Source organism: Rhineura floridana, chromosome 20 (genome assembly GCF_030035675.1).
Source record: "Rhineura floridana isolate rRhiFlo1 chromosome 20, rRhiFlo1.hap2, whole genome shotgun sequence".
Classification (NCBI taxonomy): Eukaryota; Metazoa; Chordata; class Lepidosauria; order Squamata; family Rhineuridae; genus Rhineura; species Rhineura floridana.
The window spans coordinates 18524721-18540492 of NC_084499.1; the positions used below are offsets into that span (position 1 = coordinate 18524721).

At 47.9% G+C, this 15772-nt stretch overlaps 2 protein-coding genes and 4 non-coding genes across 7 annotated transcripts; 5 read left to right on the forward strand and 1 right to left on the reverse strand.

Annotated features, from left to right (window-relative positions):
* The first annotated feature begins 126 nt into the window (after positions 1 to 126).
* On the forward strand, positions 127 to 6252 carry RPL7A (ribosomal protein L7a). Its single transcript, XM_061604359.1, has 8 exons — positions 127 to 210; positions 726 to 846; positions 1713 to 1862; positions 2930 to 3070; positions 3613 to 3692; positions 4297 to 4427; positions 5641 to 5710; positions 6079 to 6252. Exons 1-8 carry the CDS (start codon positions 208 to 210, stop codon positions 6181 to 6183), a joined length of 801 nt encoding a protein of 266 aa, XP_061460343.1. The 5' UTR covers positions 127 to 207; the 3' UTR covers positions 6184 to 6252.
* LOC133374046 (small nucleolar RNA SNORD24) lies at positions 1561 to 1635 on the forward strand. The gene has a single exon (XR_009759804.1). It is a non-coding gene; the product is annotated as a small nucleolar RNA SNORD24 (small nucleolar RNA).
* Positions 2523 to 15763, reverse strand: LOC133373930 (surfeit locus protein 1). 2 transcript variants are annotated; one of them, XM_061604356.1, is made up of 9 exons: positions 15655 to 15763; positions 14413 to 14494; positions 12969 to 13096; positions 12378 to 12460; positions 11116 to 11307; positions 9437 to 9509; positions 8734 to 8896; positions 8264 to 8345; positions 2523 to 2661 (listed from the first exon to the last, which is right to left on the reverse strand). In XM_061604356.1, the coding sequence occupies exons 1-9, from the start codon at positions 15727 to 15729 to the stop codon at positions 2622 to 2624; spliced, it is 918 nt and encodes a 305-aa protein (XP_061460340.1). In that variant the 5' UTR covers positions 15730 to 15763; the 3' UTR covers positions 2523 to 2621. The 2 variants fall into 2 exon arrangements, with proteins under 2 accessions (XP_061460340.1, XP_061460339.1); XM_061604355.1 differs by lacking the exon at positions 2523 to 2661 and adding an exon at positions 6672 to 7292.
* LOC133374047 (small nucleolar RNA SNORD24) lies at positions 2782 to 2855 on the forward strand. Its single transcript, XR_009759805.1, has one exon. It is a non-coding gene; the product is annotated as a small nucleolar RNA SNORD24 (small nucleolar RNA).
* On the forward strand, positions 3364 to 3441 carry LOC133374044 (small nucleolar RNA SNORD36). Its single transcript, XR_009759802.1, has one exon. It is a non-coding gene; the product is annotated as a small nucleolar RNA SNORD36 (small nucleolar RNA).
* LOC133374045 (small nucleolar RNA SNORD36) lies at positions 4025 to 4105 on the forward strand. Its single transcript, XR_009759803.1, has one exon. It is a non-coding gene; the product is annotated as a small nucleolar RNA SNORD36 (small nucleolar RNA).
* Positions 15764 to 15772: the final 9 nt, after the last annotated feature.

Below are 15772 nucleotides of genomic sequence, written 5' to 3' on the forward strand. Positions count from 1 at the left end.
TTGGGCGGCCTCCTTCTATCCCTTTGCTTTATGGTAAACAAAAAACCCCACAGACCATAGACACAAACCATAGAGTTTGCTTTCTCTATGGCCCTCCCAGCCCACTTCCCGCGCGACTTGCGGCTGACCTCTCGCGAGACCGACAGGGTCTTAGATATATTATTACCCAGCATGCCTAGCTTTTTCCTTTTCCTCCTTTGAGCCACGATGGTGAGTGGTTACGGTTGCTCGCTTTGGGAGTGGTAGGCTCCGAATCCGTCGCCATCCGCCCTCTAAACGTGGTAATGGCTGGGCTTCGCCGGGTCACGGGGCCCCAGAGTACCCTGGAGACTCCTTGCCGGTTTATATGGGGAAGGGCGGGTGAAGGAGGGAGCCGGCTTCAGGGAGTGGGGTTGGGCCTGGTTTTTAGGCCTCGGTGTGGTTTGAGCGCTTTGGGGAGTGGACTAGCCCCCCCAAAAACGGAAAAACCCACTTTTTTCAGGCCTTCTCATTTCTAGGTAGTGTCCCTCCACCTGCCTGGCTTCCTGTTTCCAACTAGTCCAGGGAGTAGTATTGCTTTGAAACTTGCTCTGCCTTTTCTTATTTTCAGTCTTACTGATGGGTTCCCTGCCTTCCACGGCACCAGCTCCTAATGGGACATTAGCCTTTTTGTTCAGTCTTAAGAGGTGTTGAGGCCCTTGAAAAAGGGGAGATATTCACCGTCTTGTTCTCTGTAATTGCTGCAGCCGAAGGGGAAGAAGGCCAAGGGGAAGAAGGTGGCCCCGGCCCCTGCTGTGGTCAAGAAGCAGGAGGCCAAGAAGGTTGTCAACCCTCTCTTTGAGAAGAGGCCCAAGAACTTTGGCATCGGTGAGTTGAAAAAACGGGGCCGGGGAGGGGTGCGGGATGATGGGACTTAGCAGATTTGTTGCTCCGTCAGGGAGCTTAAATATTTAATGGGACAGGAATAAAGATGTTTGCACAGGCAGTTACAAAGTCATTGTTTCCGAGTGAGAAAATGTGGCCAGCTGCAAGCCCTCCTCTTTAAAATACTTGTGGGAGAATTCTGCTGGTGTTTTATTTTTTTTAATATAGTTGCTATTTTAATTCCATCGGAATACGTGTCTGCATGTGTTTCAATTGACTGTATTGCGATTGGCCAGTTTTGTACACTGTTTTGGAAGAGGCGTGATGCAAGCCAGTACAATTGCAAAATGTGCACACATGATGCAACTAGGTCCTAATGCTTGTCTAAACATTCTCTGAAGATGCTGCACAGAGGCCCCGAACCAGCATATCATAGCGGAAACTTGGATGATTTGCTGAGCTTAGAGTAGAGACTCTTCTAGATTTGGTGGTAGATGCCAGCTGTTTGTATTGTTGCTGGATGCTGGAAGACCCTCCCTGCCTGTGTAATCCTCTAGAAAATCAGTTTGAATCAACTGGCCACCCAAAAAACTTGGGGGGGGGGGAAATCTATTGGCCAGAGTTCTCAAAGCTGATATTGATGGAGAAGGGGATTGTGGGATGAGTCTGGTGTTGTTCAGTGTGGCAACACCAATTTTGGAAATTGTGAGGGTTGTGAGCAAATGATGCAAAAGAATATTTGCTATCTGAGTGATGTTGCTGACAAGCTTACCCACCAAGATCGCTGATGCTCCTGCCCCCCTTTTACCCTGGCACGAAGCCCAGGTTGTGGCCCTAGGAACAGTTTGAGTTGTGCTTCTGCTTCTTAGGGCAGGATATCCAGCCCAAACGGGATCTGACACGTTTTGTGAAATGGCCCCGCTACATCCGACTCCAGCGGCAGAGAGCTATCCTCTACAAAAGGCTGAAGGTGCCCCCGGCAGTGAACCAGTTCACACAAGCACTTGACCGGCAGACAGGTAAAAAGGGCTGGCCTTGTAGTTTGTGGCTGTAAGGCGGGATTGCAGAGAAAGGAGGTGGTGTGCGTGTTCTGATCCCTGGAATGAACGGCGTCAGGAGGCAAGTGTGAGAGAACTAGCTTTTGCATAGGAAGCAGCTTTTTGAGGGTTGAAGACTGCTGAGACTGAATTTCTCTGGAACAAAGCTTTAAATTCTGGGCTATTGGCAACACAGGGCGGCAAAGTTCCCTTAACTTGAGAGCTTAGAGTTTCTTAAAAAGAAATGCTCAACTTGAGTACACTATGTATACAAAGCAAGTTTATTACCTGCAGGTTAGATCTTGACTCTTGGGCCCTAGAACTGAGTTCCTGCAAATGGCATTGCTTGAAGGTTTTGGTCTCTAAGTAGTGGGGTCAGGAATTCAGCATAGTGATAAGAGTAATAGTTTTTAGAGAGACTGTGATGTAATAAATGAAAAGGTAGTAAATTCCTTCTATGTTAAAAAGAAGGGCTTGAGGCAGCCCTAGGGCCAAAAATCCAATCCCTCCCCCTAAGTGATGCTAGTTTGCTTTGCTAGTTTTAATCTGCTCTTTTTTTATTCCATTGCTGTTTTAAGTGCCTTTGCTTTTATATTCTTGTAATTTGTTATGGCCTAGTATTTTAAGTTTATGCCTTTATTGCTTCTGTCTTGCTCCCAGCTGCGAATCCTGGTGGGAAATGAGGGGCACGAAAGTGGGGGCTTGACGGCAGGATAGGGAGCTTTGTCTTGTTGGTGCAAATTAGTTGCTGCCACTTGCTGAATGGGTTTCATATTGACACCTAGAGAGAAGGGAGCCTTTGAAAAGCTTCTTTAGCAAAAGGGAATGGAAAGATCCTTCAGCTAAGGACACCCCTCCCTACCCAGCAGAGTTCTAGTTAGAAAGGGCTTTCCTGTCCATGTGCAGATGATGCTAGCAAATATTTGCTATCTGAGCTTCCTTGATGACTCCCCAACCACCAAGATCGCTGATGCACAAAAACCTGCCCTTTGGGAGGGTAAGCGCTTCAGAGAGACGTTCCTTTTCACAGTCCAGCTTGTCTGTTGCAGCTACTCAGCTTCTGAAACTGGCCCACAAATACAGGCCTGAGACAAAGCAAGAGAAGAAGCAGAGGCTCTTGGCTCGGGCAGAGCAAAAAGCTGCTGGGAAAGGTGATGTTCCTACCAAGAGGCCTCCTGTACTCCGAGCAGGTAATCCTCTAGCATCTGTATATTGTACGCCTGGTTGGCTGAAATGGGTCAACGCTTCTGGACTCTTCTCCCTTCGAAGGGTGTTGGTGCAGGCATAGGACCCCGCCTTTGATCCATCTAGCTCAGTTTTGGCTGCACTGACTGGCAGCTGCTCTCGAGGGTTCCAGGCAGGGCGACATCCCTAGCCCTCGCTAGAGATGCCATTGGGGATTGAATTTGGGACCTTTTGTGTGCAAACCAAACGCTCCAACGCTGAGCCACAGCCCATCCCCAAGTGAGTGGACAACTGGCTACCGCAATGATGTATGAATTTCTTCACCTGAATTGCATGCTGAAGAGCAAAACATACGAGCTTTTTAACCCTGAGCGGTAGCAGGTTGTTCCTCCTCTAGTCCTCGCTAGTAAGAGCTGGTGGCTTAATGCTCGGTTAGCACCTCTTCATGAACCACTGCGTTTTCCTACAGGCAGACAGCTCTGTGAGTTTTTGCTTGGAAAAGTGTCGTCTTTTGCAGCACGCTCAAGTTAACTGCCTTGTTCTGCAGGTGTCAACACAGTTACAGCCCTGGTGGAGAACAAGAAAGCCCAGCTGGTGGTGATTGCCCATGATGTAGACCCCGTCGAGGTAAGGAGGTGCTGAGTATCGGAGCCTTGTGCCTGCAAGTCCAGATTTATGCCACTAAGTGGGGTTTTTATGAAATGTGCCTGCTGCGTGAACGTATGTGTATATGGGAATGCCCTAGATGATTCTGAATATTGCCAGTCCACTGCAGTTGAACATTCGACAGACCGGCTACTCCTGCATCTTGAAATGCACTTGCTGCAGAGATTACTTTGAGAAACATGGTCAGTGATTAGTGATAAAGGGTTTTCGAGTATGTGTGGGGTCTCTATTTTTACAGTTGAATCCTCTTGTAAATCTGTAACCTTTACCCTGAACAAAGCAAGGCATGGCTTTTGCGGTGATGTTTGAATTTCTTCCCCTGAAACCCATCTGTGAAGAGCAACAACTATACGAGCTTTTTAACCCTGAGCAATTGCCAGATCTCAGAGCAAGGGACTTATGACCCTCCTCCGGATGTTGTTGGACTGCAGCGCCCATCATCCCAAACCCTTGCCCATGCTGGCTGGGGCTGACAGGAGCTGGGGGGCAGGGGTTCCTCGCCCTCTTGCAGTAAAGGCACGGAACCATCCCCCCCCGTGAGCATTTCTTCCCCCCTCTCTTTCAGCTGGTCGTTTTCCTCCCTGCCTTGTGCCGGAAAATGGGAGTGCCCTATTGCATCATCAAAAGCAAGGCCAGGCTGGGCCGCCTCGTCCACCGAAAGACCTGCACCTGTGTTGCCTTCACTCAGGTTAATCCGTAAGTAGCCCTGAAAACTTTTTTTAATAAGGTACTTCTAATGAATGAGCGTGAGAGGATGTAGCGTGACTTGAGTTGGCATTAAGGGCTCTTGCGACTTTTAATGGCTGCAAATTATGCTCTGTCCTCTTTTACATCTGGCCACCACAGCTGGGAGTTCAGATGCCAGTTGAGCATTTGGCTCTTAGGCTAGTAACTGTGGCAGGACCCCAGGCCCACTGGGCAATGGCATCCAGAGCTTAAAACTGGCATGCTGCCTGCCACATCCAGTTGTGTGACAGAGTTGTTTGTTTATACTCCAGTGCTAGTCCTACTCAGAGTAGCCCCATTGAAATTGATATTATACTTGTTAGTCACTTGTTACCTGAAGGACTCCCAAGAGAGTTACAACAATGGGTGAACCTAAGTTAGTCTGATTTTTAACTTCAGTGTGTCTTTTCTGAGTAGGACTTAGGTGGGTATAGTCCATAGAAATAATCAGTGGACTTGATGGGCATGTCCATTTCAGTGGGTCTACTCTGAGTGTAACTTACTTGGATGCAACTCACTGTTCTGGAAGCTAACTAATTTTTTTTGCAAGACACCTTTGGAGGGCTTTGCCTTGAAAGGCAGAAGTGAGACCACTGCTGGAAGTGCTGTTTGCAAGCTCAGCAGCTGCTGCCAGCCTTGATTAGCTCACCTGAAGGGGAGGGACCCCCCTTCATGTAATGCAAGCAGAACTGATGGGTGCCCACTGCTGAAGAGTAAAAAGGCAGCTGGCTCCCTTTTAGGGGAGATGCCCAACCCGAGAAAGCAGGGAGAGTGTGGTGACACTGCTGGAGAAAGGCTGGAAACCGGGGGCTGGAGATGGGGAGAGCTGGTGGGAAGCTTTACCCCAGAGGGGGAGGAGCAGAAGCCGGAGTGGGTAAAGAAGCTCCAGAGGCTGTGACACCTCCGGTGGGCAGGCTTCTTCAGGGAATGGGGAAGGGATTCCACAAGGCAGGGAACTGAGGCTATGGAATGGGGAGTGCAGACTGGTGGGAATAAAGTATGCAACAGATGGGACTCAACGATCTGAGCATATGAGAGTTAGGTGCCTGGCAGGTGAAGTAAGAGACCCCCTGGGAGTCTGATGATCCTTGGGCCTGATCAAGGAGGCAGCACCTGATGGTCTGCTTCGGAAAGCCTTCTGTTGCCATTGCAAACTTGTTAAACCCGTCTCTCTCCTATGCAGGGAGGACAAGGGAGCCCTGGCCAAGCTGGTGGAAGCTGTCAAGACCAACTACAATGAGAGATACGATGAGGTAAGATGATGGCTGTGGGATCCTTGGGTGTATTCACCAATTTGTAAGGTTTGGGAATGTGCCTCCGTGGATTGACCACTGTCTGGTTTGCTGAAATTCAGTGAACAAAAGAATAGAGCCTTGTTAGCGGCTTAGGTGTGTTAAAATGCAGTCCAGCGCTATGCAGAGATGAGACTAATTAAGTGAACACCAGTATTGGGTTCGACCAATGAGCGGGCAACAACACATGGTTTTGGGAAGACGTAACAGGCTTGCGAATTGAGAAATACTTGATCTGCTGTTGTTGGATTACAAAAGAGTTCAGCAGTATGCTAGAGACTGCATTAATGGAATTAATAGTAATAAAGTACATCTTTTTTTCCTTTCAGATTCGTCGTCACTGGGGTGGCAACGTTCTAGGGCCAAAGTCAGTGGCTCGCATCGCTAAGCTTGAAAAAGCCAAAGCGAAAGAACTGGCCACTAAGCTCGGGTAGATCTATTGGATTTGCTGCAAGTTTTTCTGTACATAAATAAGAATTAAAAAACTTGTCTGTTCTCCATAAGTTTTAGTGACTAGAGTGTTATTCTCTCCACGTTCCATAAGCTGTACCTTGATTTGTGGCAGCCTCTGCTGAGGGAGCTGGACCCTGCAGCGCCTTGAAAAGACTACCCAGGGTTCCTTTCTGCTCCATTGTCCCTCTGCATTTGCCACCATGATGTTGAGCATACTGGGGGCTTGCCTGCACGTTTGGAAGTTCAAAGCATACTGTAGTAGAGCTATGGGCATAAAATTGGCCAAGTTCTAGGCAAATGTGTAAGCTACCTCGATGGTCAAGAAGACAGCATAGAAATCAAGCATAGCTTAGTGCTTCTTGCAAGGGCAAGTCTCATAAAAAGACCCTGCAGCTATGAGACGCAGAAGCTTAAAATACTGCTTGTTGAATAAGTGCTTGGTGTTGTTGCAAAGGAGAAGAAACAAATCTGCAAATGTGCCATGATTTATTTACTACCACATTACTGAACATTTCAAAAAACTTATTTCATGTTGCATCACAAACATTCTGATCGATCCACACCCAGTCTTACGTCCTTCCACCTTCAGATTTCCTTCATGCATTTCTGAATACATAACATAAAACACACTCCTTACTAAGCATTGATTTGAAAGGTTTTCTTCTCCCGTAAGGTCTCAGATTGCCATCCTTATCTATGCAATCCTAACCTTGTCTGCCCGGAAGGGAGTCCTACTGAATTAAATGGGGCTTACTCCCAGGTTGCTGGGGTTAGAATTGCAGCCCTATTATATTAGATGCTAGCTTGTGATGCCACTTCCCAGCGGCTCCACTGGTATCCAAAATACCAGTTTGTTTAAAGAGCAGCTGATTTCAGCAGAGCGCAAGAGACTTTCTTGTTTGAATCCTCCTGCTCCAGTAACTGAAGTGCAGCAAGGAATCGAAGGCCCATTCCTTTGAGACAATCAACTCCTTTGTGGAAAGGACTGCTGATTGTGGAAGCGCTTTGAGGAGCTCTTAACGCTTAGAGGTGTACCTTCTGAATGAATTTCTTGTACCACAGGTAGGAGGTAGCTGCGCACAAACCATACCTGCAGAGAAGGAACACGACAGGTTTTGGAAGAGATAATGATGTGTTCTTTGTGGATGATCTAGCATAGTATTTGGCTTATGTGAGAAAAGTATTTTCTGGTGATCTTTTTTAATCATGAGAAACATACAGCTCAGCACGGTGGTGCGAATGTTCAGAAACATGATTATGGCTTTGATGAGAAGCAGGGTTTATGAATCCAGCTAATGGCAAGAAATACATGCAGAATTTTTAAAACATGTAATTGCAGTTCTTCAGTATTCTATTAGATATCACTGTCAAAACACCAGGAATCTCCAAAAACAGGATTTGGAACATATAAACAATCCAAATGTGGGGGGCAACGACTTAAAACTCTGGTTGGGGTCCTTGCACAGTAGCAATGAGTTGCTGTTTAGAGCTACTGAGGAAATTCATACGCCAAAAGACAGTACTTGCATTTGCAAGAGAAACATTTGTAGCTCTGCTTTGCATGCAGAAGGTCCCAGGCTCAATCCCTGATGGCCTCTCCAGGTAGGACTGGGGAAAGTGCCTTGCCTGAAACCCTGGAGAGCCGCTGCCAGTCAGTGTAGACAATACTGAGCTAGCTGGACCAATGGCCTGAGTAGGTATAAGGCAGCTTCCTATGAAGATGCTTGACTTGTCCTGGGGGTGAGATTTTTATGATTTAGGTCATTCCAGCCTCGTGCCCTCCGTGCTGAGGCTGATGGGAGTTGTACTCCAAACCATCTTGGAGGCAAGGCTTATTTAGAGGAGTAAGTCTGCCTCCAGAACCTGCTGCGTTCTGCAGCGGTCTCTACTCGCTTTAAAAAGTAATCTCTGCTAGAAGGCAAAGGTTTTGTGTCCAGTGGTAGTCTTAGAACAGGTCCGCTTGAATGCCCATGACTATCGGGTTCACTAACTTCCATGAGTCTTATCTCTTGCAAACTAGAACTTAGTTGGATGCAACTCAAAACAGTTTTTGTCACTCACCAGGTGATGATATATTGCATGTGCTCGTTTCGTAAGGTCACCCTTGTCTGGCCTCCGATTGGCCCCCCTGGAGCTGTGCTTTCTGTGGATGCAGAATGAAGAGACACAAGTGAATCAGAACTAGATGCAACATGAGCATTTCTAGAAAAGAAACGCAGTCAAACAACTGTAAACTAAACCGCCCAGAGAGCTTTGGCTGTGGGGCAGTATATAAATACAATAAATAAATAAACGCAAAGTCAAAGACTGGGAGCCGCTTATTTTTAAGCAGTAAGTGAAAACTGTTCTGTACTCTGAGTGCCTTTTCCATTTAACTCCTCCTGATAGTCGCTATCCCCTTGGTCTGCCAATAATGTCATGCTCCTGTATCCTGGCACTCCTGTTCTCAGCATCAGCCTGAAAGCCAGAATGGGGAGATGGAACAAAGCGACCTGGGAAGCCATTGGGCCACCAAATCTTTTGGGACTCACTGAAGTCTGCATCAAGAAAAATGGGTTCAGCTCCTGTCACTCTCGCCATGGCATCCACGTCCCGGTAATGCCAACGGTTCTTTTCAATGTTGTTCTCCGGCACGAAGGGCTTGCGAGTTTCTCCCAGCCTCACCACCCCTGTGAGTTCAATTTCCTCTTGGATCTAAAAGGAAGAGTTCAATAGCGATTTCTGCTTTATGGCTACAAGGCATAGAGTTAAGCTAGGTGGTAGTTTCCACCCCAACATTATGTGAGTTGTTGATGCCCATCTACTGGGAAAGAGGTGTAGGCTCAGTGGCAGCATATCTGCCTTGCATGTGGAAGGCCCCAGGCAGGCTTGGGAAGACTCCGGCCTGAAACGTGGGGCAGCCAATCTCTGATTTGGAGATTCACCACGTAGCAAGAAATCTTTTTTAGCAACACGGGAAGCTGCCTTATACTGTGTCAGACCGTCGGTCCATCTAGCTCAATATTGTCTACACTGACTGGCAGCAACTCTCCAGGGTTTCAGGCAGGGGACTCTCCTAGCCCTACCTGGAGATGTCAGGGATTGAAGCTGGGAACTTCTATGTGCAAGGCAGATCCTCTACCATTGACCCTAGAGTCCTTCCCCAACTCTTTCAGGTGGATTGCCCAGTACAGACCCAGCATCCAGGATAGTCACTGGTTGATCAGTCCCACCCTGTGGAACAAACCCCATTACCTGGCCTTTCAGCCTGGTCTCTGGATTAAGTTTCTTTCTGGAGACAAACCCTCTGTTGACGAGAATTGTGATCCTGCACCGTGGAGAGAAGACGAGAAACCCCATTAAGTGTGGAAGCAGCCCAGTGACCGAAGGCACCTAACAGTGCATTCCTCTGCTTGGATGTATAGGCCTGACACAGTATAAGGCAGTTTCCTCTTTTTATTTTTTAAAATGTCATTCCTTGGCAAGGGTCCATAAAGGCCCGTGCCAACTCGCCACTGGCAAACACATCTTTTGACAAGGTGAGCACAGCATAAGGGAGCACCGGCATGTTTCTCTTGAGAAGAGCGGGAACTCTCTCTGACAATGCACTGCGCCTTGGAGAATGGAGCGACGTCAGAACAAAACCTCCCTCCTCCCTCTCCAGGTTGCGGAAAGCAGAAATCTCAACTGGTTGCCAAGGGCACATAAAATATGTAGAGCCCTCCGCTTTGGTTTCTCTGAATGCTGTCAAAATCAACCTCTGAGGGTGCATTTTGAGATTCATGACATACCTGATGAGCTGGCAACAGCTAGCTTAACAGTGTTTCCCATTTATTTATTTTATTATACTTATACTCCGCCTCACTTTTCATGATAGAAACCTAGGCGGCTTGCATATGGTTCCCAGGTGGTCTCCCATCCAGGCACTGACCAGACCTGACCCTGCTTAGCTTCAGCATTTAGGGTTTGCTTTTGGAATCAGCCTCTGATCTTATCTCAATGAAATAAGAAGGACAGGGGCATCAGGTGCTCTGTTTAAACTGTAATAATTTCTGAAGTAAACATGCCTCTCAAACAGACTCGAGAGCTGAGAAATGTTGAAGACCTCTCAGCCCAGGATGTGCACTGCCTGCTACTGAAGCTAGGGGGCAACAGTGCCAAACAGCAGACACTCTTAGCCCACCCAGTTCAATTCAGCAGCTCTTCAGCAGAGATGGTGCTTCTGGTAGGCAAGAGGAGGATGCTCCCAGTCTGTGATGCTTCCGTGCCAGAACCAGTCCAGCAGCAACGCCCCCTCTTTGTGGCCAGTTCTAGCTTCCTCCTCTGTAGGAATGAAGTAGCCCAGTGGCAGAAGATAGTGCCATCAGAACAGATGACCACTAGCACATAGTTAAAAGTTCACAGAGCTTGTTGATTGGAAACAAGGCCTGGAACCTGGTGGATGCTCCTCCCACTGAAGAGGCCTAAGCCCCAAGTCATTTGCATAGCCCTGCCTCCACTTCTGGCCAGAAGGAGAAACAGGACTGGCTAGCTTGGATGCTGGCAACTTATCAGGGATGTCATCACAAACACTTTGTGAATAAGCACACTGTGACCTCCAGGACATTCAGAGTCCAGAGAACGAGTTAAAGAAAAATTACACAGCAAGTTCCTGGCCCTTATGAATCATAGAAGAGTAGAGTTGGAAGGGGCCTATAAGGCCATTGAGTCCAACCCCCTGCTCGATGCACAAATCCAACTCTACAGTTATAGAGCAAAATCCAAAGACCCACAGACGGCATCTCTGCTGTGAAGGGCCACAGTCCTCTCTAATATCGCAATCCTATGCACACCTGCTCAGGTAGGTTCCCTGCCCCCCGAGTGCAACAGGGATTGTTCCCAAGCGTGTGAGTACAAGACCGCAGCCCAAACCTACCAGCTGGTCACATGCCTACCCAAGGTCTGTGCAGTAGAAGGGTGTGATGACATTGGCTCCAGTCTCTGGGCTGGACATCAGCTGGCCGGCATTCCTGGATTCTTTTTCCGGATTTACTCGGGAACGGGGGAGCACGTACAGCTCCTTGGTGTGGTCAAAATACCCCCGGACCTTGACTGATCTGTACTCCAACTCCTTCAGGGTCAGGAAGCTGTCGAAGGGCAGAAAAATGAAACACTTGCCAGCTGCTTGTAATGGGGATGACAGAAGCCGCAGAGGTCAGGATCCCATAATAAACCTTATACCAAAAGTGCCTAGTTCCTGAACAGCTTCCATTTTATAAATAAAACCAAACACAGAAAGGCTGAACAATTCATTCCTTTCCAAAGTGCCTGGTTTATTTGTGGTATATAAACCTTCTAACTGTCAAAGTTAACACCTCTTCCATTCACTAGTGTTTAGCTTCCCAGTAGAACAGCAAGTAACATGTGGTGATAACGTAACACATTTTCCAAAATGTACGATAGACGGATGGGGACGGGTGTGGGAAAGAAAGTGTTTTATATGGGGAAAGCTAAATTATGCATCTAGAACTTCGAAACCATTCAACTATACTATCCAAATCCAGTAAAACTGACACCTGTTCTAGCAGCAGATTTAACACTAATCATTTCTGCATTGCCATTAAGGTCCTTTACAGAGCTGCGTAAGTAAAACGTCCGGCCTCTGGCCCTGAGGAATTTGCAATCTAGATTAGAAAGTAAGGAGACAACAGGAGGAAGGGGCACAAGCACCAAGGGAGCAAGTGCAGAAGTACACACTTGAGGAAGGGTCATAAGACACATGAAGACTAGAATCTTAGTTTATTGTTAAAAGACAGAACCATAGCTCTGGGGCAGAGCATCTGTTTTGCAAGCAGAAAGTCCCTGGTTCGATCCCCAACATCTTCAGTTAGGGCTGGGAATGTCTGTTAGCCTGGACAGCGGCTGCCAATCCGTGTAGACAGTACTGAGCTAGAGGAACCAATGATGGGGCTCAATATAAAGCTGCTTTCTACATTCATAAGCATCGTTGCCACTTTTCTTTTACTGGCTCTCCCTACGTGCCCTCAACAGCTGGCTGACACAGAAATCTGACAGGTAAAGCTTCACCCACCACTTTCCCCAGGCCAAGAAAAGCATCGTTTCTTTCATTTCTGACTAACATAAACAGAAGCAGTTATTTTAAAAGGAGCGCCCAGCTCCTGCACTTAATGGATTGCAAGGCCGTTTGCGTACTCACTCTACCGGCAGTGGCATTGGCTCCGTCGCCACCCTGGCTTCCAAGTCAGCAATCAGCTTCAGCTTCCATTTCCGCCGCTGAATCTGGCAGAGGCATAAGTGCTCTTAGTGGCCTTGCGGAGCAACACTAGACACACCTTTACTCAGTAGCAAAGCCTGGAAAAGACACTGCATGCTTCCCGCCCCTCAAATGTGGAATTTCCCTCCGGCAATAGCATGACACATCAATTAGAGAAGCGTGTGCATGATGAAGACTAAAACTTTTCTATCTCAAAAATAAAGATATACATTTGGAGGTAAGGGGTGATTCCTCTCTCAAATTCCCCATACATTTAAAAGCCTCCTCTACCCACAAGACTAAAGGCTGTCGGTTGACTCCAGCTAAGTCATACCCAGAATAAACCCATTGAATTAGTGAACCTAAGTGAGTTGTGTTCATTTACTTCAATGGGACTACTAATGGGAGTAGGACTACGACTGGATGTTACCCTGCTAAAGCCTCTCACATCGGCTACTTGCTATAACTTCCAAACACCAGCCCTCACTTAAGAGGCTCCACAGAGCAAGTCCCAGATTCGTCGTCTGCATGTACCTGCCAGGTGCCAAGGCAAAAGGTGGCCACGGGGATGAGGAGCAGGCCCCACTTGAGTGCGGTGTCCTCTCCGGATTGGGAGGCAGCAGCTGTGGAACCCCCGGATGAGCGAGGCCTCTGGCGAATCTCTGAGAAAAACAACGGGGGTGGATGGGGAAGCACTGATGTCATCCATGGACAATTCTGAAGAAGCTCCGCATGGCACCTGGCTCATTGCTAGTATCAGAGTAATTAGCATCCAGCAGTGATGTATAGCATTAGCGATTCTGGCACATAGGAAGCTGCCTTATACTGAGTCAGACCATTGGTCCATGTAGCTCAATAATGTCTACACTGACTGGCAGCGGCTCTCTAGGGTTCTAGGCAAGGAGTCTCTCCCAGCCCTACCTGGAGATGCCAGCGGGGATTGAGCCTATGACCTTCTGATTGCAAAGCAGATGCTCTACCGCTGAGCTATGGCCCCTTCCCTAAAGTGATCATAGGAAACTAGCTTCTACTGAGTCAGATGCTTTGTCCATCTGTCTCAGTATTGTCTACACTGACTGGCAGCAGCTCTCCAGGGTTTTAGGCAGGCAGTCTCTCTCAGCCCTACCTGGAGATGCTGAGAACTGAACCTGGAACCTCCTCCATGCAAGCTGATGCTCGACCACTGAGCTAAGGCCCTTCACATGATTCTGTCATGACCACGGACATGCACAGTGCAGTCATGCCCTCGCCACCGAATTTCAGTCATCAGCAACTGAGGTCTACTCAGAGCACAGCCACTGGCACGAATGAATCTCCGTTGGAAATGGACTGCCTTCAAGTCGATTCCGACTTATGGCGACCCTATGAATAGGGTTTTCATGGTAAACGGTATTCAGAGGGGGTTTAGCATTGCCTTCCTCTGAGGCTGAGAAGCAGTGACTGGCCCAAGGTCACCCAGTGAGCTTCATGGCTGTGTGGGAATTCGAACCCTGGTCTCCCAGCTCGTAGTCCAACACTCTAACCACTACGCCACACTGACTCTCAAACCTACGTTAGTCATGTCTATTAATTTCTGTAGGTCCGCTCAGAGTAGGACGAACACTGGATACCACTTCTTGAGCCTGATGCTGCAAGCTGCCTGTCTCGAAATATCAAGAACCCACTTTGGTGGGCCAGGGGAGAAAGCGAGCAGGGCACTGTTGGGACAGCCAACGGCAGATGACAACACATTCCCTTAATGGCTATTACCTCCCCGGGAGAAAAACAACAACAACGGCAGGAGCAGTAAGTGTCTACCTCCCGCGTTTCCAATCTCGAGGAGAGACAGAGAAATAGAATAGATAGGATGAGTGTGGGTATGCCTGGCTACAGCAGCCAAGCGGTGATTAGAGGAAACATGGAACAGCTGCCAGCAGACAAACGTCTCCCAATTTAACGTATTGTGAAATATTAGTCGTTTTCTTAATAATCGTCTTACCTTTCTGTTGGTGTAACAGGCCAGAAGGCGCTTTAAAGCGGGCACATGCAAAGAACGTCCTTCCGTCCACATGGTACGGGAGCTAAAGGCAAAACAAAAAAGGCGCCCATTACAAAACAGGCATGAAACTGAAATTCAGATGTCATTTTAGGGAAGCAGTAATCCCCAAAGCGGGACTGTCACTACACTGCTAAAAACAGGGCTGGAAAAAGAGGGGGAGAAAGAAAAGGTGACAACTCTCTCTAATCCCAATATATAAAAGAGTGGGTGGCCTCCCTCACCTGGCTGTAGGGCAGGAAAAGCACCTTAATGTCTCAGAACCACTTTATATGTTAAAATAATTTTACAACATACACTATAGCTATTTTGTTTACTTGTTTGTTTTTATTATTACATTTATACGCCACCTTTTCTCCAAGGGCCTATCCTCTCTATGCATCTTATCCTCACAACAACCCTGTAAGGTAGGTTAGGTTGAGAGACTGTGACTGGCCCAGAGTCACCCAGTGAGCTTCATGGCCAAGAGGGGACTTGAACCCTGGTCAAGATATAAATCTTGCCAAATAAATAAACAGACTTTACAGGTCTTATTTTTGTGATTTTTTTAAGCAACAGGAGTAGGAGCAATTAAAGAAAAGAAGCTTTTTTTCTTCAAGGCTGGGGTTTAAAAAACCCAGAACGAACCCTGATGCTCCACCTAGTGAATTGCTACCTGTTGGTCTGTGCTGTGAAACGGCCAAAGGAAAACAGTGACACAGCCTTATTAGAGAAGCAGTGTGGTGCAGTGGTTAGAGTGTTACCTGAAACCCTGGACAGCTGTTAGTGTATCATCATCATCACATTTATATACCACCTTTCCTCCAAGAAGTTCTCTTCTCTCCATTTATCCTCACAACAACCCTGTGAGGTAGGTTAGGCTGCGAGACAGTGACTGGCCCAAGGTCACCTAGTGCAGGCAGTGTGGCAAAGTGGTTAGTGTGTCAAACTGGGACCTGGGAGATAAGGGTTCAAATCCCTGCTCAGCCATGAAGCTCAGTGGATGACCTTCGGCCAGTCACTGCCTTTCAGCCTAGCCTACCTCACAGGGTTGTGAGAGGGAGAACCATGCTTGCATGCCACCTTGAGCTCCTTGTAGGAAAGGAGGGATATAAATGCAATAAATAGAGCGGGGAGGTGAGCAAGGAGGAAGAGCCTCCCTCCCGTAAGCAGGGTGGGATGGGGGTGCGTTTCTCGAGCTGCTACCTGTCCCTTGGCCCCGACTCCTCGCGAGAAACCCCTCAGCGCAACATCGCCTAGCAACCGCAGCAAGGCAGCCATTTTCCCAACCCCTGAGCACCTTTCCTCTTCCGGGTCACGCCAC